The 22,495-nt window shown below is 38.5% G+C and overlaps 1 protein-coding gene across 3 annotated transcripts in view; it reads left to right on the top strand.

The window, feature by feature from the left end:
* The window catches only part of MSH3 (mutS homolog 3), a 118,467-nt gene that overhangs the window by 5,055 nt on the left and 90,917 nt on the right, over nucleotides 1–22,495 (top strand). For 2 of the 3 annotated variants that reach the window (XM_054186850.1, XM_054186849.1), the window contains exons 4-8: nucleotides 1,986–2,198; nucleotides 4,161–4,277; nucleotides 5,039–5,158; nucleotides 6,488–6,631; nucleotides 7,619–7,785. In XM_054186850.1, coding sequence (XP_054042825.1) covers nucleotides 1,986–2,198; nucleotides 4,161–4,277; nucleotides 5,039–5,158; nucleotides 6,488–6,631; nucleotides 7,619–7,785 — 761 coding nt within the window. The remainder of the gene's footprint in view (nucleotides 1–1,985; nucleotides 2,199–4,160; nucleotides 4,278–5,038; nucleotides 5,159–6,487; nucleotides 6,632–7,618; nucleotides 7,786–22,495) is intronic. The other variant, XM_054186851.1, reaches the window with a different exon arrangement.

The following is a 22,495-nucleotide window of genomic DNA, read 5'->3' as shown; positions in this document are numbered from 1 at the left end:
CCGCAGAATTCAGGTTTCTCGTTATCTTTGAACAGATATGTTTGTTAATCTTCCGTGTATCAGCTGGTGCAGTATTTCTGCCTTCCTATTCCAAAACTGGTTTCCAAAGCACCAACACTGGTGTGCTTTTTATAGCAGTATTGCCACTACATATTCATACACTTAGATGCTTGTCGTCAAACAGCACCTGGGTCTAGTCGATCACAGATTTAAGATTTTGACAGCTGTTAACTCTCCCTTCCTAGATCACAAGGAAGGTCAGCTTTAACCATGTGCAGAGAGACTGTGTGAGCAAGATGTATGCAAAGTAAAAGTAAAGAGCAATTATTTCTTACTTAATGTACTCAGTGCGGACTCATGACCTCCTTGTCAAAGCATTACTGTTATCTTTCTCTATAGGACACCTACTGAGTCTGTGCTGGCCTGGCAGTCAGGTGGGGAAGGGCTGGCCTGCCTTCCTTGGAATAGCTCAGCTTAGATGTTTGTGCCTTGCTTTTTTCTTAGAGTTATAACCTTTTTATATGAGTAATAGTCTTCTAAATTCTTTGAGCTACTAACTTACTACCATCCCAAGAGTTCAACTTCCATGTGTGCTTTTACTTTCTTTTATGACCTTATTCCACATGCTTTGTCACAACAATTTTCTCTGTAAAATGAGTTGAGATCATACTGCTGGGCTGGTACAGACCTTGGATCGAAGACTGCTGAATACTTGGGCTGAGGATTTTACAGTAGAGACATCTAAGCTCTTGGGGCTTAGTTGTCTGAGTTCTAGGCATGGTACAGCTTGTGCTGGGCCATGTTGTCTGCTTGTCAAGTGGGTCATCCCTTGATTGTGTACAATGCTGAGAATTTTGCAATTCACAGTTAACAATACAGCTAAGTGTTCTTTTTTTTCCCATTGTTTCCTGACTGCATTCTTTGTACCCAAAAGTACACGACCCAAAGTATATGATTTGTACTATATCTGTGTATCTTCTGAGTTACCATTGCTTCTAAACAGGCTGTTGACTTTATTCCTTGTAACCTAGATGGGACAGTTAGTTAGAAATTGAAGTTTACTGGATTTATTTGGAGATATAGAAACTCTCAGCATAACCTGATCAATTGTGTTTTGTATAGTTATAGGCTTTAAAAACTTGTGGAGGGTTTTCTCTTTGTATTTTTTTTTAAAACCAATTTTATCAGTACTTGATATTGTACACTTTGCTGTAAGTGAAGCGCACTTTATCAGTGTTGGTTACTGCACTTCTGAAAGACTGAATCCATCACCCTTCTTACAATATGGAACAAAACAAAGCTGTAGAGCTGAAGTTGCTTGGCTAGCATAGGCTGTGTAATGTCATTGTAAATGATAAACTGCATAGAGTGTGGGCTCAAAGCCTTAACGGTTAAGGGGTTTAGAAACTAATATAGATTTTCTGCGTATAAGAATAAATTATTTTGGGAGGTTTGCTGAGCTTATGTAGGAAGGGCAGGCTGGAGAAGAAATATGGTTTTAGTGCTTGAGATGGTGAACTGAGACTCATTGAATTGGTTTATTTCTTGATTTACTGTGGATTTTTGGAACTTCATTAATGTCTCTGCACTGCAGTTTCTCATCTGTAAATTGGAGTGGTAATTCACCCTTATTTTTATATCTGGCCAGTTTAGACTGCTTAGTCTTTGCAGCCTGTGTATCTCTTGATCTGTGTTTTGGGAGCTCATGATACAATAGGGATCTGATTTCAGCTAGATGTCTAAGGACTGCTGCAAAGCAAGTGGAGTAATTGATGCAAAATCTTTGACTTTCGTGACTTTTTAATTCCTTTTAATTCCAAATAAACTATATTCTGTATATCCTACTTCAATAGTTTTGCTAAGTTTTGGGGGCTATTTACTGCAAGAACAGTCTTTAGCTCTCTGGTCAATATGAGTCAAGGTCTGCAGGAGAGATTGATTTATTTGATGATTCCTGACTATTCTTTTTCATCTTTTATTTACAGGAGGAGTTACGCTGTGATCTTAGTCAGTTTTCTGCATCTCTTAAGTCTTATGAAAATACTCAAAATACTTCAGATACAAATCTTAATAAGAGAACGAAAAGCATTTACACTCCACTAGAACTTCAATTCATAGAACTGAAGAAACAGTATAAAGATGCTGTTTTGTGTGTGGAATGTGGATACAAATATCGCTTCTTTGGAGACGATGCAGAGGTAATTTTTGCCAGGGTTATGGAAAGGTGCTTGCATTAGTTAGTGTTGTACTAGGTCTATGGCCACTTCCAGAACGAAGGATTTTCGGGGTCATAATATCTTGTGTTTTTTAGAATACTTGAAATCAAGATGAAAAACCTCTGCAGGCTTAAACTCAAGGACACCAATTACGCATACACATTTTACCAAGATACTGTTTAATATTTTGTAATCATATGGTAGTGCTTGCTATCCTGCATATTGACAACTTCAGATGAGGTCCAAGAATAATTACATGTCAGAGTTAAAGTTGAAACACTTCTAGAATTGAATTCTCTTTCATGGCCCAAAACTCTACTAGGAGTACTTCGGTTTGTAAGCCAGTGGAGCATATGGAGAGGAGAAAGACTTGAAGGTGTTGGTTGATGAGAAGCCCAGCATGAGCCGGCAATGTGAGCTCGCAGCCCAGAAAGCCAACTGCATCCTGGGCTGCATCAAAAGAAGCGTGGCCAACAGGGTGAGGGAGGTGAATCTGCCCCTCTGCTGTGCTCTCGTGAGACCCCACCTGGAGTACCGTGTCCAGCTCTGGAGTCCCCAGCCTAAGAAGGACATGGACCTGTTGGAGCAGGTCCAGAGGAGGGCCATGAAGATGATCAGGGGGCTGAAACACCTCTCCTATGATAACAGGCTATGTTGGGGTTGTTCAGCCTGGAGAAGAGAAGGCTCCGGGGACACCTTACAGCAGCTTTCAAGTATCTGAAGGGGGCCTACAGGAAAGCTGGAGAGGGACTTTTTACAAGGGCATGTAGTGACAAAGACAAGGAGTAATGGCTTCAAAATGGAAGAGGTTAGATTTAGATTTGGTAGAAGGAAGGAATTCTTCACTAGGAGGGTGGTGAGACACCGGAACAGGTTGCCCAGAGAAGTTGTGGAGGTCCCATCTGTGGAACTGTTCAAGGCCAGGTTGGATGGGGCTTTGAGCAACCTGGTCTAGTGGAAGGTGTCACTGCCCAAGGCAGGGGGCTTGGAACTCGATAATCTTTAAAGTCCCTTCAAACCCAAACCATTCTATGAAGTGGTGTAGAAGTAGATGAATATAGCCAGTATAGCCTTGGATGCACGTTCAGATGCGGCACCTACATGTGCCAGATCTGTAGGAATTGCAAATTACTTTGCAACAAGTGTAATTTTAAAGTGACAGTTCATAAATGGTTCATAATGAGTTTTTCTGTCCCAAAATCATTGCTACCAATTTAACCTTTGATCTGTGCTATTTCCACACTTGAGACCAGTGAGAAACTTTGCTTCGTTATTGGGAATTAATTTTCCTGATCAAATTTGTACTGTATAATTTGTCTACTGAGTTGCTGTATTCACAGTCCAGAAATAGAAATATACTATCCAGGTGTACAATTCAGTGTTTGACTGCAGTTCCTGCTTAAGATCACTTTCCCTAGTTATTGAACACCTACGGTTTTGCCAAGGAGCATAAAAGCAAATACAAATCGTACATTATAATATCCTATTTTAACAAGTGTTGTTATTCTTTTTCTATGAAGTATTTAGTTTCCACTGCTATTTGATATTGAGTTTTCAGTATTTTAATTGATTAGTTAGCTTAATTCCACTTTTATAACCACAGTTAAAATAACTTCATTCTTGCTGCATGGTTACTGTTGTGAAAATGATTTGACCCTTTGTTGAGCTGTGTTGCAGAATCCATGTGTGCTGTGTAGGTGGTTTACCTCACAGTGGTAAAGATCAAGGTGCAGTCTGACATGTGAAGCCTGTGATACTGAAGCCCCTGTTTGTGACAACATGCTGGGACAGGAGGGTGGAGGGGCTCAGCTCTCTGGGCTTTTTCTGTCATTTTCCTTGTGACACTGGACTCTTAATTGTAGTTGTGCATCCGCGTTGTCATAGAGATGAGCTCCCATATTGCATTTTGAACTATCGTCTGACTCTTCTTCTTGTACTTTGCAGATTGCAGCTAAAGAACTGAACATTTATTGTCATCAGGATCATAACTTTATGACTGCTAGTATACCGACTCACAGACTGTTTGTCCATGTGCGGCGACTTGTAGCAAAAGGATATAAGGTTATCCCTGACTTTTATGAAATGATGTTAAGTACAGAATAGCACTGAAAAAACTTGCACTAACTGGACTAGAGTCTTATTTGAACTGAGAGGTGGAAGACTCATTATCGCCTGTTTTTGCAGTTAAAATGGCTAACGTTCCTTTGTTTCAATTTCTCTATTCTGTTGAGTGTCATGAAATTTAAGTAGATGCAATCTTCCTCTGTTTTACAGAATCTTCATGTTTTCTAGAACATTTCTAGAACAATAATTTCTCTCAGTTTTTTATCAAGCCTTTGCATTTCATAAAGAGAAATTTAAATATCTGCTCTCTCTTTTAGATTCTTCCTTGCGTCCTTGTTTTTCTTATCCTAGCCCATTTTTTTTTCTCATTTCCTTTCTATCGTTGATGCCTGTAATTCTGTAGCTTTGTGTTGATACCTCTTTTTTTTTTTTCTACTGATGAGAAAAGGACTTGTTGAATTTAAATTGATTGCAGCAACTGTTCTCTGGAAAGTGGTGAACTCCACCCTCATTGCTTCAAAATAGGACAAGAAGCACAGGGACAGAAGTTGAGAGGGCAGTTAGAAGTGGATAGAGTATAAGAAAAAGCAGTGCCTTATAGTCTCATTAGTAGGATTGATGATAGCCTCTGCCCTTCTTGTTCAGCTTTAATGATGCACTTGCTGTTTGCACATCTTAAAAGATCACCAAATTTATAAAATAAAAAACCCCACATTTATTATCAGAGCTAACTTTGTTTCTTGTCTGTGTGCCTGTAGGTTGGAGTAATAAAACAAATGGAAACTGCAGCACTGAAGGCTGCTGGAGAAAATAAAAGCTCTCTCTTCAGCCGGAAACTGACTGCTCTCTACACAAAGTCTACGCTTATTGGAGAAGATATCCTTTTCAAATAGAGAAATCCTTGGTTTCACTCTGATCTTTGGTGTATGAGAGGCCATACTTCTAGTATTATCACCCAGGTGGAACATGATTACCTAGCGGCTGACATAAGAGTGGCAGCAGGAAACTAAGTCCCTTTAATTTTATGTTGTGGTAAAACATGGTGCTGGCTTTATAAAGAATTTAATCTCTTCAGGGCTTTAGGTTTGCTATGAAACAGCAGAGCTTGTGTTTATTGTAGTTGTTTTCTGAAGTCAGAGGGCAGACTTCCCAAGTCTACGGTGTTCTGTAGGTCTGGTCTTCAACTTGGTGTTTCACCAGATTGAGAATGGATAGCATTAGTGATTCAGGAGGGTGTGAAGGAAGAAGGGTTGACTGTTTGGTGTCAACAGTTCACTTTAAATGACAAGAAGGTGATTAAATCAATGGACTGTTAAAAATCTAGATAGGTAATTAACTCCTGTCTGTTGTAACAAAGACAATGCAAAAATGAGACAGAAACAGCTTTTAACCAGTGAAGTAATTTTCTTAATTTCTTTCCTTCTGGTTTTTGTTTTCCAATCTCCTGCCTTATCTACCTCATGTTTTTTACTTTAATTTCTCAGACTACTTACTATACAGCAAGAACTAAAAAGATTATTAGATTAATACCTGTGAGGTTGCACTTAAGGAGTAAATCAGGGAAGCAGGTAACACAGTCCTGCGATTTTTTTTTTTTTTTTTTTTTTTTTTTTTTTTAAAACTTCAAGTGTACTTACAGACTCTCCTGTAATGGTTGGCAAACTGGATGAAAGCAGACTCCGCAGTATGACCCAACCTGGTGGATAGATATGCAGCAAGTTTTCAGTGCACCTAACCTAGTGCTGCTGCTAAGATAGACTTTTGTTTAACTGCTTTTCAGCTGCTGCATACCTAGTGCATTTAGTTTTTTCTGTTACGTGTGTGTGGTTTGTGGATATGAACTCAAAATGACAAGTGGAGTAGCCCATGTGCAGAATCAGCTCCAGGTTTAATTTTTGGTATAGCTGCTCTTGCTTGCATGGGGAGACCCACAGCCATAGTCAAAAATAGCCTTTGCATGAGCTGCTGAAATCTGTGCATTGTGTAACTGCCTGTCTTGTGAAGACAACCGCTAACTTCGGTCCTTGTGCTGACAGTCATCTGAAGTTCATTCAAGTCATAGTAGGTGTCAAACTAATAAAAGTCAAATAAATCTTTAGTCGAGAAGGCCCAACACAAAATCGAGTTGAGGACTTCTTAGGTGTAAAAGGACTTATGAATAATCCACCAAAATCTGTGTACAGTTTTTTTTTTAACATTTGTTACATGTGAACCCTTTGCTGAAGCTAGATGATTCTGTAGATGTTGAAGAGGTAACAACAGATGTCCCTGACAACTACCTTCTCTGTATCTGTGAAAATGGAGAAAACTTAAAAGACAGGAAGAAAGGTGACATTGTTATAGGCATTATGGTAAGTTAGTTTCACGGGGAAATCAGTATTTTAGGGTTCGTGTGTGGTTTTTTGTGGTGTTGTTTTGTTGGGTTTTTTTGAGAGGTGGCTGTATATCTCCTTAAATTCATGGTTGTTCTGTCTTTTTTGTCTTGTTGTTTGTTTTTTTTTTTTTTTTTTAACAAGTTGCAGTTTAGGTAAGATATCATCTCTGTATGAACTGTGATGGCTTTATATTGAAAACTACAAAAAAGGTCTGGAGTTGATAGTTGAATATTCCTGATACTGTTTTTGCTGCCATATCACTTGGAAACATAGCTGTGTTTTAACCAAATACAGGGAAATCGTTAGTTCAGATGCTTTTATAATTTTGAAGTTTAAACATTTTTAGGGTCAATATTTTAAAACTTGTGAGTACTTTTTTCCTCTACAAACTACTATTCTTTAGAGGAAAAGACTTACGCTTTACACTTCAGATTTGTATTCTCTTTTATGGTGAAGATTAAAACCAGGATTGTTTAACTGGCAAAACACAGTGATAACTGAAGCCCAGTCTGCTGGTAATTCATTAATTTAAAAGCATCCTGATTGTCCTTGTATTTGAGTGTCACACTGCAGCTGGGAGAGAACAACGAAAGCATGTGCTAGGATGATAGTTACTTTCCAGGCTGAATTGCATATACCTTTCATAGACTTCCGATTATATAGATTGGCCTAGTAATAAGAGTTGAACAGTGATGGGCAGATGATAACAAGAGCATACTTACATTTTTAAGGTACTGTTATCATTTACGAAGATAAAATTGTGGTAGTCTTTTGAAGTTATTACCATATCATAGATTTGAAAAACACAATTGTATTTCTTGATCTGCCACTTTGACTAAGCCTATGGGTGCTATATAATTTTGTGCTATACACCATAAATTTTCTTTCTTCTTAACAATTTGAGTCACTAAAGCACTCCTGTTAAATTTAAATATTCAATGCTTATTTTTTTTTTATTAACAGGCAATCCAACCAACTACTGGAGAAGTAATTTTTGACAGTTTTCGGGACTGTGCATCTCGCTTAGAATTAGAGAGTCGGGTTTTGCGCCTGCAGCCAGTTGAAATAATACTTCCATCTAGCTTGTCAGATCAATCTGAAAAGCTCATCAACAGTATAACCTCCATGAGGTATGTTCTATGGAGATTTTGTTGACTGTGGTGTTTTTTGGTTTGGTGGTATTTTGTTTTTTGTTTGGTTGGTTTTTTTAATTACAGCATAGCTATTGATAGAATTTAGATCCAGAAGCAAGCATGGATGTGTAGTTCTGTAAAGGCCCATTTCAGAATGGCTGTAGTTTGCTGCTGGATTGAAAACTCCCCAAATCCCACTAAGTTCTGGGACCTCGTTCTTAAACCGTATTTAGACTGAAATTCATGGCTTCCATATCAGGCCTATGAAAGATATGTGTGCCTAAACATTTGTTTTCATTTAGATGGCCCTGCTCCCATGCTCCCAATCATGTGATCTATTGGATTTATTTCAGAGCTCATGCACTTATCTTTGGGATCTGAAAGTAGTGTTATGTGGCTGTTTTTCTTGTTTGTTATAGTCTTAAGATCTCTAAAGGCATTAAACTTTTTTTCTATTAATGTAGATAGGTATAGAAAACCTTTACAACTGGTATTTCATGCTGTTTGTCCTGTGACACCGTCTTGAACTTGGATACAGACTTGGAAGTATTGTGTCTGATCATCTGTGTGTATTTTTATTGCTCTGTGTATTTCAAGAGTAAATTTATTGCATGTTTTCTATGTCAGTTTTAGTGTGGAATAAAGACAGAATAGGATGTAATTTGTAGGATGATAGGTGAAGGATAAAGCAATCCTCTGAACATATGTGGTGAACTTGCAAAATCTTGCAGATGCAATTTTTGTGAGAAAACATCAGTTTTTGACTTTTTTTTTTTTTTTAAACCATGCAGCTCTGTGCTGTAGAGAGCTAGCTTAGAGCTCAGCAATTCCTTTCTGAATGAACTAGTCAGAAAGGGTAATATTTTTCTTTTATGTGTTAACAAAACTGGAGCTAAAGAAAGCCAAAGGAAAATGAATGTATTACAATCAGAAAAATTTGTACTGGGGGGAAGATACAAATGTCTTCCCCCTACCCCCTATATTGTATCCCCACACAACCTCCCATATTGTAAAGACAGACAAGAGCATCACAGTGGGATGGTAGCCACCTGACAGACAGTCAGCCCTGTACCTTGACTGCCTCACTTAAACTGTGCCCGAGTCATTATCTCGTAGCTTCCTCTAATGCTCCAGACAGCTGAGCTGCTTAATCATTCTGCTCCTTGGGCATTCCTTTCCCCACCGGCCAGTGTAATCCTTCTTCATCCCCTTTTATTAAATAAATTTAAAAAATTAAAAAAAGAAAAAGTTGACACGAAGTGGTGGGCTGGCAGACATCTCATCAGGAAAAGCTGATTTTGTGGCACATTATAGGAACTTGCACAGATGTTGCTGTACTCAGCTATCAAGCTTTCAAGGGCATATGTATATGAGAGGCAAGACTGAGAGGAGTGACTGAAAACATCTGATTTGGCGTTAGGGGTCTTAAGAAAATGTGTCTTGTGAAAGTGGTGTATTCATCGTTCAGTGGTGTTGTGATGCTTATGCTTGTAGTGAAGTGTGCTCTTGTCCTACCAGACTTCTGTTCCCTCAGCTTTTGTATGGACTGCAAAGGCATAAGGATTTGAAAAGGTCAACTCTTAACTAGATGTACTAAGCAAGTAATATCAATGTATTTCCTTGCAGTAAAATGGCTTGTTAAGATTTGAGCAGATAAAATACCAGATTGGGAAGTAAAACTTTTTCTGGTTGCCAACAGATTTACATTTTTGCCATGTTAATCACAGAATGGTTCAGGTTGAAAGGGACCTTAAAGATTGCCTAGTTCCAACCCCCTGCCCTGGGCAGGGACACCTCTCACTAGACCAGGCTGCTCAAAGCCCCATCCAGCCTGGCCTTGAACCCCTCCAGGGATGGGGCAGCCACAGCTTCTCTGGGCAACCTGTTCCAGTGGCTCACCACCCTCACAGGGAAGAATTTCTTCCTAATATCCAATCTAAATCTACCCTCTTTCAGTTTGAGGCTTTCTCTTTTGTAAATCAATTCGATAGGAGTATGCCCAAAATATTTCTAAATATACTGTGATGAAGGTGAACAATTCTTGGTTTTGTTTGCTTGTTTTGTTTTGTTTTGTTTGTATTGCTGGTATTGTGCACGGACAGTTTTGTGGAAGCCAGAGTAAGGTAAAATGATGGTGTAAATCAACAAAGCAGGTGCATTTTTTCAGAAACATGTATGTGCATTATGATAACTTTGACGCAGGTTTGAGAGAGCAATTGTATTTTTATTTTTCTCTTTTTTCCTGGTTGTACACTGCTGTGAACGTTAGTAAGTAACTTCTCATTTGTATGAAGAAAAGAAAATACCAGATATTAATTTTTAGGTTTTTTCCCCATTTCTGGTAATTTATTAGGCAGCTCTCCAGCCTAAATGTCCTTAATTGCATAGGAGCATTACTTCAGTACACTTTAGTAGCCTTATTTCAAAACCAATTCTTCATGGATTTTCTCTTATCAAAGATTTAACCACTAGAGGGCCCTGAAGTATTTAATATTAATTTAAGTGGTTCCAAGTTGCTGCTTTCTTGTGCTTTTAACTAGGCTCCAGTTTTTATATAATTGCTTTTATACAGACAGTAATTTTATTTTAATGCATATTGAGTGGTCCAAAGTATTCAGTTTTGGTTATTGTCTGTTACCTGATAATTTCAGTTTTTTCGCTCTTCTCTAATAACTCCTGGTTAGAATCATCTGTTAGCTAGGAAAGGTTTTGTTTCTATGATTTTTTTTGAAGACTTTTCTGACTAAAACAATGGGAACTAGGATCTTGAGTTTCAAGACTGCTTCTTGTCTCTATGTGTGTTTATAATGCAGCGGAAAACCAATGCATTTATAAAAATAGGATACAGAAGGGAGAGAAAAATAGTCCCAGGAGTTGTACAGCTTGGAGTGGTTAGGAGCAGAGAATAGAAAGATCTTTCTGCTCACTGCATGCCCATGTCATGTAAGAATTCCACCAGGGCTTGTCTAGGTAACTCGGGGTGATTTGATTATGGATTTGCGTAGTAGAACTTCACGCTGAGTGACCAAGGAGATCTGCCAAGGTCTCCTCCAGCACAAAGGCTGTGCTGATGCCTATTAAAAAAAATTAAACTATTTAGTCCAGATAAACCACTGCAGCTTTATGAGAGCAGATATAATCCGGTTCAATGCATGGTTATACTGACAGAGTTGAAAGTATCTGTATGCTTTCCTTCAATTTCTGTTGTTTTTTTTTAAATACACAAAGACCAAATGTGAATATTATATACTGGTGTACATGTCTCTTTGCCTTTATTCTACAAAAATAAAACATATATAATGTATGTATTTCCTCATTATGGAATGCTGTGCTTCCCTCTTCCTGTTCTCTTCTCGTTGCCACCACAGTTATGTCCAGGCTCAGCTATGCCGTTCACACTATTTACTGGTGGTTCTATTTTAGTATTGTGTACATTTTCACAGCCAAATCTACATCAAAGGAACACCCATCACACAAGGAAAAAACAGCTGAGTGGCAGGGTGCTGCTGTTCTAAATTTGTTTTTATCAGAAACAAGAGCCAAATAAGTTACCAGAAAGGTTTTAGTGTTTTAATATGGTTGGCAATCACCAAGAGCGACTACTTAAGCCTAAGGAGTACTTCATTATGGTAGAAATTATTTCAGTGGATTAATGTAAAATAGTTGTAAAGAGTTTTGGGTCAGGAATGAAAGTGCAGATAAAATACACAATGTCTTCACTTTTTAAGTTTTATGCAGTACAGTGATAGTGAAAGTCTTGCTCATCCTGCAGATCAGTGGAGAAATTAGCTTTACACTAGATGTTTCACTGTTTTTATGTGTCTGTAAACAGGGTCTCTCAATAGGAAGAACGAAGCAAATTTTACAGTAAGTTAATAAATGATGGAAGCAGCAGTAGAGCTATTTAAGAACTAAGAGCAGCAGTTTGAGCTGTGCCCAAGAAAGCAGTGTGCAGTGTAAGTTGGAGTTTTGGTCCTGGTTTTGAAGTTCTCCGTGCCTAAGTAAGGCATGGACATTAATGAAGTGAGCAGTAAGCAAAGTACTGTAATGAGATTATTTAGCTGTTTGATTTTTTCATACAGTGGAGTTTTAATTCAGTTAGTACAAAGCCAGTTTAGTTAAATTTCATACTTGGGGTGAGGGGGGAAATCTGAGCCTTAATCAATAGGTATTTTACCACTGATTTCAATGAAGTTAGTTGCATCCATGTTTTTGTAAAGAATTCTGCTTAACCATTTGGATTAAACTGTGGTGTTTACCAACCTGAGTAAATTTAAAAAAATAGTTTTAACTTGTGCTGTAGATTCATGTTACAAGTTACTAGCTTTCCCCTTTGGTAATTTAAAACTCATGGAAGTAAATGTATTGAAATGTGTGTCGTGGTTTCTTGTTTGTTTGCTTTTAGCATGTTGCTGTTTTGGGTGGTAAATGAAATGCTCTTAATGGCACACATTGTCCATAAAAATTAAATAGAAAGTACTATTCAAGGACAGATTTAATGACTAGAAAGTACTATTCAAGGACAGTGAACTAGAGGTCAGCTTTGGTGGAGAGCTTTCCTTGAAAAGCAAAGCGTAAGTTAAAGTAGGTTACGGAAACTGATTCAGAACAAACTGTTCTGGTGGGTACTGTTCTGTTCCGTTAGCAACATCTGTTTGCAAGTGCAGGCCTGGCTGGAGGAAAATCTTTTAACACTTTTAGTTTCCTTCTTTCTAGAAAACCAAGAAAACATTCTTGCCTTCAAAAAGATATGTATATTTTTACAGGAAAACACTGTGTTTTATACTCCAAGCTTTTCCTGGTCAAGGGTCAATATCCATCCTACTTAACGTATTGGCTGCTTTAAAAGTTGGTCTGTACTGGTGTTCCTGAAATCAGTTTTGAGGCTCCTTTCCCTTTTGGTTCTTCTTACTCTTCTCATATGACCCTTTTTGGTTTCCTTGAAAAATGTGGTACTTCTATCCAGTGCATCTTAAGAGTGCCCCGGTGCTCCTCTTTATATTTTTTTTCTATTAACTCTCTTTTATGTGAACACTGGTAATGTTTTATTCTGTAGCATTCTTTGACACCATGTAAAAACACGCTGACCACAAGTACTTCACATTCAACTCCAAAGCATCGTTTCACCTAAGTCTGTCTTGGGGTTTTTTTACGTGTCTTGCTTGATGTCCAGCCAGCAATCTAAAATCAGGATGATAGAGTAACTAAACTCTTATCTGTGTCCACAGATTTTTCACTTTAGTCTGTTTGAAGAGCATAGTGTCTTCCTATTAGCTTGGGCCTATAATCTGGGAGGCAGTTTTGACACAACCTCTGCTGTGTGCTGTTTTGTTTAGGCTGTAGCTAGCTCTGCTGCTTGGTCCCCTGTAATATGTTTAAGATTTTTCCCTTCTAATTATGTCATTCAGATTTCTGTTTTTCCTTGAGTACTGCAACATTGTCTTTGGCTTGGAGCTTGCTCCCTGGAATTGCCTTCCCTCTCAAATCCATTGAGAACTAAAATCATCCTCCTTGCTCACTGGTATGATCAAATTACTCCCAGGCCGAATGCCAACTAGCTGATCCTCCATCATTACATGCAATGCAGGCTTTTTTTCTTTGTGTGTAAGGACCTCTGTAAATAATGTCTGCTTACACTAAGTCAGTGCAGTGCTGATACCCCCTCTGTTTTAGCAGCGAGTTTTGTCTTTAACTTCATATCCGGTGTGGTCTCTCAGTTACGTGCATTGCTCAACAGGTGTGCTACTCTAGTTTCAGTTCTGTCGAGATCTCTTACTAGCCCAAAGCATTAGATGTGATGTAGCTGATGGTGATATTTCATATAGAATCATAGAATACTGGCTGGAAGCGACCTGAAGGATCATCTGGTCCAACCTTTCTTGGCAAAAGCATGGTCTAGACAAGATGGCCCAGCACCCTGTCCAGCTGAATGTTAAAAGTGGCCAATGCTGGGGAAACCAACCACTTCCCTGGGGAGATTATTCCAATGGCTGATGTTCTCATTGTGAAAAATATTTTGACTGCTGGTTGGTTGTTTCTTGTCATCCTGCCCCCTGACTGTAGTTCATCAGAAATCAAGAATAGATGTGTTGTGGCCCTTTTGCTTCAGTCTGTGTGGTGCTCTAGTAGAATATAGCAGTGTTCATTGAAATGGGAATTAAAACTGTCTTTTTAAGTGAACTTGTGAAGTGTATAGGAGTGAGCTATAGCCAATATATTACATGCACTGGTCAATAGTGCTATTCATTGCTAATTGGTCTTAAGGATAGAGTTACAGATTTATGTTATCAGTCAAGGAGTAGAAACTCAGCCGTAATGAACCCAGTCAGTTATTGTAAATGAATATAAAATGCTTTTAATTTTGTGGATCTTTATATGTGGCTGATGGTTGCTGAGTTGAGAGGGTGCTTTCATATAGTTAATGTTGAGTTTTTAAAAGGGGGAGCAGTTACATGCATGTATTTATGTAGCTCAACTCATAAGGTTTGTAGGTGAGCAAGGACAGGAAGGCTTGTAGTGGCAAAAACAAGACACCAAATGGTTACAGTGAGAGTAAAGAGCAAATGAAATCGCTGAACAGAGGAGTGAAAAGTATCTAAAGGGTTGGTAAACATAAAAAAATAGGGGTTTTGTGGTTTGTATAGCTTGTAATATTCCCATGGACTTTTAAGTGAAAGGCAAGCTGTGACAATCATCTTGAGAATGTTTTGTATAAATGGAAGCTACAAGCAGTTGAATATGTAGCAGGAAAAATGGAAGTTAAGTACAAAACCAGCATGTGAGCTATTTTCTGTAAATACAAAAAACAAATGCATCACTGAACAGATATTTACTGACTAAAGAGGCTTTTTGCACTGCTAATAATCCAATTCATGGCCCGGGTAACTCAGCTGTATGGAGAGCTGCTTGAGGAATATTCGATATGTCATAGCTCACTTGTTTTGAATAGACAGGGGAAAAACACCCACAACAGTATTATCAAATCATGTAATAACCTGAAAGAATTGTTGGGCAGGTTTTTTTCGATTTAATCTTGTTGCAGTCATGAAACATTCTGTTTTCAACACTGTCGTTCATTGTTGTCTTCTATGGCATTGCAGGTGAGGGAAGTGTAGGGATTAAATCTCTTTTGACAAATTGCTTATGTGTAAAGTCTACTTCTTCACTATTGCCTATTTTACTGCCCTTCTCAGTTTGGGACACAACACAGGCATATGGCATCCTTGAGATAAAATTACTGTTCCATTATGCATGTAGAGTTGTTATTAGAAAAACGTGGGAAGGCAGTTGCAAAGCACTGTGTCCAAATGCAGTACAGAGGACTCTCTTAACCTGGGTGATATATTAGATTAAAAATGTTAGCATTGCTTGTTACAATAGCAGCTGGTCTTTGCAGGCCTTGGCCATCCCATGTGTTTTTGTGAATTCCTCCAGGCAAAAGCGAAGATGTGTGCCCTGAGAAGCTTCCCCAACAGTTTGTACCTGGTTCAAAGGTACATTATTTTTCATGTGATTCCAAGCAGCATGGAAAACATGCTGTGTTCAGGAGCTATATCTGTGGCATTTTTTTCACTGCTTAGTAATATTCATGGCTTTGGCTTTTTTTCCCCCCAGTATGTGACCCAGAAATTATTAAATGAAGAATAATTAAATTGATCATGATGTTTGTACAATTTCTTACTATCAAAACAATAACTTTTTAATTAGAAAAAAACCCACCTTATTGAAAGGAGCAGGAAAATTAAAACTTTAAAGAACTTGCTTTCATGTTCTGGCATATAATTGAATGATTATTTTAGGATAGATCAGAAAATGCAGGAGCTTACATGTAAGTAATTCTACTTTTTGTTGTCCTCTCTGGTTGTTATGATGTTACTTGATTATTTCTCTCGGTATATATTTATATACTGTTGACTTTTCATAGCAGCTGTTGATGTTTTTTAGCCAGGGAAGGATGCTGAAGCTCACAATTACAAACCCAGATGGGATCCTGGAGCTCTACACCTCTGTCCTCCAGGAGGTGGCACCACCATGCTGGAGCGCTGCTGGTCCTAGGGACAGAAGGGATGAAAGCAACAGATTAGTAATAACTAATTTTCCCTAGATATCTGTGAAGAAAATAATTGTGGTGCATTAGGTGACTTGATAGAGAATGGTAATAAATTCCCAAATTCCATAATCCTAATTTGAAGGAGGAATTCTTATTTACATTTGATTTTTTTTTTATTTTAACTGGAGATAGAGGTTATTGCTCTGATAAAAAAAAATACCAGATTACCCGAATGGCATTGTTATTCTGATTTGATTTGTATTATTAATTTAATTTCTAGATTTCAGATAATGCAATTGTCATTCAAAGAAGCGAACATTTACTAATGGATGTTTGCTTTGCTGAGAAGCTAGTTCAGATGTTATACGTATTGGAGATTTTCATGATAGAGCAGGTGGTTATATGTGACATGCCTGGGTAAATTGGAGGGTTGTTGTCAGTATAGCAACTGCATACTGTACGAGGTGACAGGAGGGAAGGCATGCACACATGCTTAAAACTGGAAGTTTTCTTACCTGTATTAGTACAGATATAAATGACTTGGCAAAAGTGTTCAATGTCCCAGTAGCTAACTGTACAGATAGTAGGGAGTGCTCATGTCTTTATGGTAAACCACTGATTTGTTCCTGTGGTTTGAGGTGACCAGAACAAGAGGTAATCCAAACCTCAAACACAACTGGCAGCTCTGTTTGGACTGAAAGTGAGTTTTGAATGAAAGTAAAATCCTTTTTGAAGGATGCAGTTACATCAGTACTTTGCCATTGCAACTCCATACTCCATACAGGCTGTCCTGCATGTTGGCTGGTCCATGGTAACTTCCAGCGTGCGTCCTCTGTGTTTTAAATGTGAAGGTAACTTGTCTATTTTCATTGGGAGGTAATCTAACTGGATTTTTGCTAAGTGTAAATGCAAGTGTACAGTTTGATCTATTGTGGGGGACCCAACATACTATGAAGCATCATATGTATTTCTGATGCCAGATTGCTCTTACAACCGGAACACCAGTTGCATGTTTTGCTTTGTTCCAAGTATCAGTGAAAATGTTGCAGTAACCTGCAGCTAGAGTGCCCGTATTCAAATGGAGAACGATTGTTAAGCTATTAAAGCTAGCGTGCAAATTTTTACATTTTTTTTAATAGCCTACGAATGTTTGCTGGTATATTTTTTTTTTTTAAGTCCTAAAATATATTTTTAAATAATGACTTCCTTTCTGTAATTTATTCTTCTTTGAAGTTGACTTGGAACATAAATCTTTGCCTGTGAAACAGTGGCATCATGGACACCTTGGATGCGCTAATTTCTCAGGCATCACTTCTTCACACTTTCCCTGCCCTCATTGTTAGTGCTACTAGTTAGAAATTCAGCAATTTTAATGAAAACAATGTAGTGATGTGAGACAAGTATGGAAGGGAGAAAGACTGAAACTGTCTGCACGTTTGACATGCAGATAGCTGTGGCACTAGAGTGAGGGGAGGAATAATTCTCTTGTAATGCTGTTCCCAACCCATCCTGAGTTAGGGAAGAGAGAAAGGCCATGAATATATTTATTTTTCACAAAACCAGAATGTATTAATTTTCTTAATTTTGAAGAAAATGAAACTGAAATGGGGTTTTATGTGCCATTGATCTACTGAACTGAGAAAGGGAACAAGCTTTATCTTTCAGGCTATCTTTAACAGTTTAATTTTGTGCTTGACTGGCTTACAACATTTCTCTCTTTTAACAGATGTTCTTTTTCATGTATGGTACAGGTAAGAGGCTTTCAGTAAATTAGAGTTGTGAAGGGTGTACACATGGACTCTTCCTGTGAGAATTTGGAATAGTAAAAATGATGTTAGAAATTTGTACTTAAGTTTGCTTCTAAATTTACATGGATATTTTCTGAGTTCTTGATGAAGAATTTGAAATCATTGCTACAGTGATTAACTCTTCCAGTATAAAGCTTAGTAATGCAGTATTTTTAACGTAAAAATGCTTCATATATATATATTTGCTTTTCATTTATGTGAAAGAATCTTTCTGCAGAGGCAGATGGATGTACTTACAAACAATTTCTAGGAAATTTGCTTTAATCTATTCCTCTTCCTCTTTTATGTTGTACCTGTCTCTCTTGCTTCTTGTCAAGTGGAAGATAACCTCCCTCCTTCCATTCTGCCTGTTCTTTTACAACTGTACTGCCTGCTTTCTTGAGTCTTAGTCACCTCTTCATGTCTCTGCCCTTTTGATTCCTGTATCTAGGGTGCTCTTGTCCCCGTCTCCAGCAAGATTTCAGACACTCCTTGCAACAGACTGCTTGGCACTGTTATTTTCATCTACATATCCCTATACAAAGTCATGGCTAACAGGGACATTAAGATGGAGGGAGAAGCAGCAACTCCCCAGGTACCATCCTACGGAGGATAAAAGTCAGATCCTTCTACGTTTCTTCATCTTTCACATATACCGGTGAAGTGCAGGGTTCTGAGAAGGAAGGATAACTTTCCTGGACAGCTTCACCATTTTTTTTTTTGTACTTCACACCATCTCACTGCATGTCTTGTACTGCTTTTGGGCGATGCATTTCCCTTTTAACTAAATGCCCCTTGTTAGGGCTTGAGGAAGAACCATAACAACGTTGTGAAGAGCAAGGTGGTATTCATAAAATCACAGAATAGATTAGGTTAGAAAGGACATTTGAAAGTCAGCTAGTCCAATGCCTAGCAATAAGCAGGGACATCATCAACTAGATCAGGTTGCTCAGAGCCCCGTCCAACCTGACCTTGAATGTTTCCAGGGATGGGGCATCTACCTCCTCTCTGGGCAACCAGTTCCAATGTTTCAGCACGCTCATTGTAAAAAACAAAAGTAAAAAATCTTCCTTATATCTAGTCTGAATCTGCCTTCTTTCATTTTAAAACCATTACTGCTTGTCTTATTGTTACAGGCTCTACCAAAAAAGTCTGTCTTCAGCTTTCTTATAAGCCCCCTTTAGGTATTGAAAGGCCTCAATAAAGTCTCCCTGGAGCCTTCTGTTCTCCTGGCTGAACAACTCCAACTCTTCCAGCCTTTCTTCATAGGAGAGGTGTTCCAGCCCTCTGATCATTTTTGTCACCCTCCTCTGGACCTGTTCCAACATGTCCATGTCCTCCTTCTGCTGAGGGTTCCAGAACTGGACACAGTACTCCAGATGGGGCATCACGAGGGCAGAGTAGAGGGGCAGAATCACCTTCCTCTACCTGTTGGCCATGCTTCTGGTGATGCAGCCTAAGGTATGGTTTGCTTTCTGGTCTGTGAGTGCACATTGCCGGCTCATGTCCAGCTTTGTATCCAGCAGTACCCTCCAAGTTCTTGGCAGGGATGCTCTTAGTACCTTCGTCCCCCAGCCTGTATTGATACAGGGGGTTGCCCCAACCTAGGTACAGAACCTTGCACTTGGCCCTGTTGAACATTATGGTGTTCACGTGGCCCACTTCTTGAGCTTATCTAGGTGTCCCTCCGGATGGCATCCCTTCCCTCAGGTATGTCAGCCGCACCACTAGGATTGGTGGTGTCTGCAAATTTGTTGAGGGTGCACTCAATCGCACTGTCTGTGTCATTACTGAAGATAGTAAACAGTGCTGATGACAGTATCAACCCCTGAGGGGACACCACTTGTCACCGATCTCCATCTGGACTTTGAGCCATTGCCCACTACTCTCTGCATGCGACCATCCAACCAATTCCTCATCCACTGAACACTCCACCCATCAAATCCATTCACAGGGCAGTATTGCATTTGCTGTACAAAAAACCAAATTCCTGATGCATCTGAGATGAAGAGAAGTAGGTAGAGGGAAAGGCTGAAAAAAGAAGACTTTAATTTATGGGCAACGGTTGTTTAGCTGTCAAATATCCTTACTTACAGTATTAATTGATTTGTTAAACTGTTTTAATTATCTGAAAGGATAAGACATGGATTTGCATCTCAAAGTGGAGAAGTTAAGCTTTACCATAAAGCATTCTGTATATATTGCGAATACAGTGTACTTTTTTATTCCTCATAACCTTGACAATAAAATAGTTCATTTGTCTCTGAAATTTAATTAAAGGACTTGTGGTTTGAGTTAATCTAGGTGAAAGTACACACATGTAATGTAGCAGTTAACTCTATATGGATGAGCTGTACAGGATTTTGTAAACTCCATACCCATAGAGAAAGTCTTTGTTTCATGAAGGATTCCTAGCTATAAGAAGAAAAATAGCACATCCAATATTCTTTTGCTTACAGACAGCTTAAAAAAAATAAATAAGGAAAACTGTAAACTGATGACTGGACCTCACTTTTTTTGAACTGAATTTGAAGGAACGCTGTTTTCCTAGACAAACTTTTTAATGCACTTTTTGATAAAGTTTAATGTCTCCATCAAAGCTCATACAGGGTGTGCAGCAGCATTATCAGCACAGTGGAGAAAACTTAGATTTACACTGGGCTAAAGAAAATTATCAGTCAACCTAGAAGATGCTACAGACCACTTAATCACTGTCTGTTTAGGCCAGCCTTGGAATCTGAACATAGGTTAGGGAGCTGTGTAGCCAAACCAGGCTAAGGATGCTGCTCTTTTCTGCCAGATTTCTCACACAGGTTCACAGAGTGAAGGCTGCAAGAAAGGGGTTCTTCTCAGCTGCTGAGGAATGTATAGTGCTCTCTGACTTAAAGTATACAGCGGCATCAAGATGTAGAATACATTCTTGAAGCTAAGATGAAAAGGACTTAAAATAGAGAACATAGTAGTAAACATTTAGTTATCTCATCTGGATCTGAGGAAATTAAATGTGTCCCAGGTTTCAGACACAGTCAGATTCAGACCACAGACTCGATCTGGCATAAGAATTTGAATGCTAAAGCCTTACTAAAAAAATGCTTTCACAACTATCATAATCAAATGCAGTTATGATGAACTTGCATTAAATTATTTTTTGGAATGCATATTTTGGAATCTGTTTGCTGTTTATTACTCAAAATCATAATGTAATTTTGTGAGCCCTGGCAGAGTGGAAATTGTCAACTCTATGAAATAAAAAAAATTGTAATCCTGAGGAGTGGAGACAGTTTTTGTTTAAGATCCCTGGTCTTATGCTGTCTTGTGCAGGTTTCTTGATTAGATAGAATAAATACATCTCTCTTACTTGGTCCAGGCACGCTGTCCCTGAGTATGCACATAACGTAGGGAGCTGGATCTACACTATCTGAGCTCTGCATTTCCTACAGTCCATTAGACAGGTACTGGGTCTGGAGTGATGACTTTGGTGGTAATATGGAAGACATGCAGAAAAGAGCTCTGTAACTTGGTGTGAGTGTAGGCCTTTGAAATACGATGGCTCATCTTCAATGCAAAAGTGCTATAAAAAGCGTAGGTAAGGACTGCGATGAGACAAACCACCTCAGCTCTGATGTGAAAGGACTAATCATTATATTTCTAATATCACTGCATATTATACTTCTAGAATTGTTCTAACGTGCTGATATTGTAGATTTAAAGATAATGTGTGTGTGTGTGAGAGAGAGTTATTTCCAGTGGTGTCATGCCCCAAAATGACGAAGGACCGAGGGAAAAGCAAGAATTGTAAGAGAAGGAACCCATGGCTACCCAGGCAAGGTGCGTACATCTCTTAGGAGTCTACTAGACAAATAGAGTGGTGCTGATCACGGAGTTATATTTGATTCTTGGTATTATGATAGCTGTCTCTGAAAGGATTTAAAGGAAAGGCTGGGGCTTCAGCCAAACCAACAAATAATTGTTGCATAGCTTTCTGGTGTTGCAAAAGTGAATTGAATTTGCATGTCAGTTTAATCAGCCTGTGATATATAATTACCATATTATCAGATGTTATTAGTTAAAAAGTAGTATGTTTGATTTCTAACAAACTCTGGAAAGGAACCTCGGAATGGAATTTCATCAGTAAGTTTTCAATGGTATTGGTGGGTTAGGGAATCGTTTGTGCTAAATCATGGCCAGTTTCATACGTTCAGTACAAAAGTTTTTGTGGATTCATGGTGAACTGCAACAGGTGAAGAACCACTATGGTCATTTGTTCTTTCTGGGGAAATTTTTGACTGGTTAGGATTCTTGTCGCAGTTCACTATATGGTTGTCCAAGTGTTTATGCCAGGGCAAAAGGAAAGAGATAAGAACGAAGATGCTGGGAATGGCAGGGCTGTTGTGTTTGGTGGCTGTGTTCATCTGTGTTTGTTTGAGTTGATGGTCAGGCTGTACTTTTGGTGTGTGAGTCCTGTTCTCTAAACAGGATCTGTGATGTGATAAACTAAGAGAAAAAAATAATTCTCTTTTTAACATAATTCCTTTTTTTTTAAAATGAAAATTTATATTGAATCATGGTCATGTTGACAGTTGTACATTTTCAGGTTGGTTGTTGAGATAGGACTTAGCATGGAACTGAAGTCCCTTTATTGCAGTCCATACACATATAGTATTTCAGATACAAATCATGTTAAGAAATGGATGTGTATTAGTAAGGATGTCTCTTCAGATGCTTCTGTGTCATCATTTACTATGTGCAGAATGTAGACTAGCACCTTGTACCTTTTATACTAAGCTGGGTGAAGGGAATTCTTGTGGTTCTGTTAAGGAACATTCTTTATAGACAGATTTCAGTATGTTATGCCAGCAACTTTGTGTAT

The sequence above is a fragment of the Rissa tridactyla genome, chromosome Z (genome assembly GCF_028500815.1).
Source record: "Rissa tridactyla isolate bRisTri1 chromosome Z, bRisTri1.patW.cur.20221130, whole genome shotgun sequence".
Classification (NCBI taxonomy): domain Eukaryota; kingdom Metazoa; phylum Chordata; class Aves; order Charadriiformes; family Laridae; genus Rissa; species Rissa tridactyla.
Note: the sequence above shows the minus strand (reverse complement) of the source record. Positions and strands in the feature narration are given on the sequence as shown.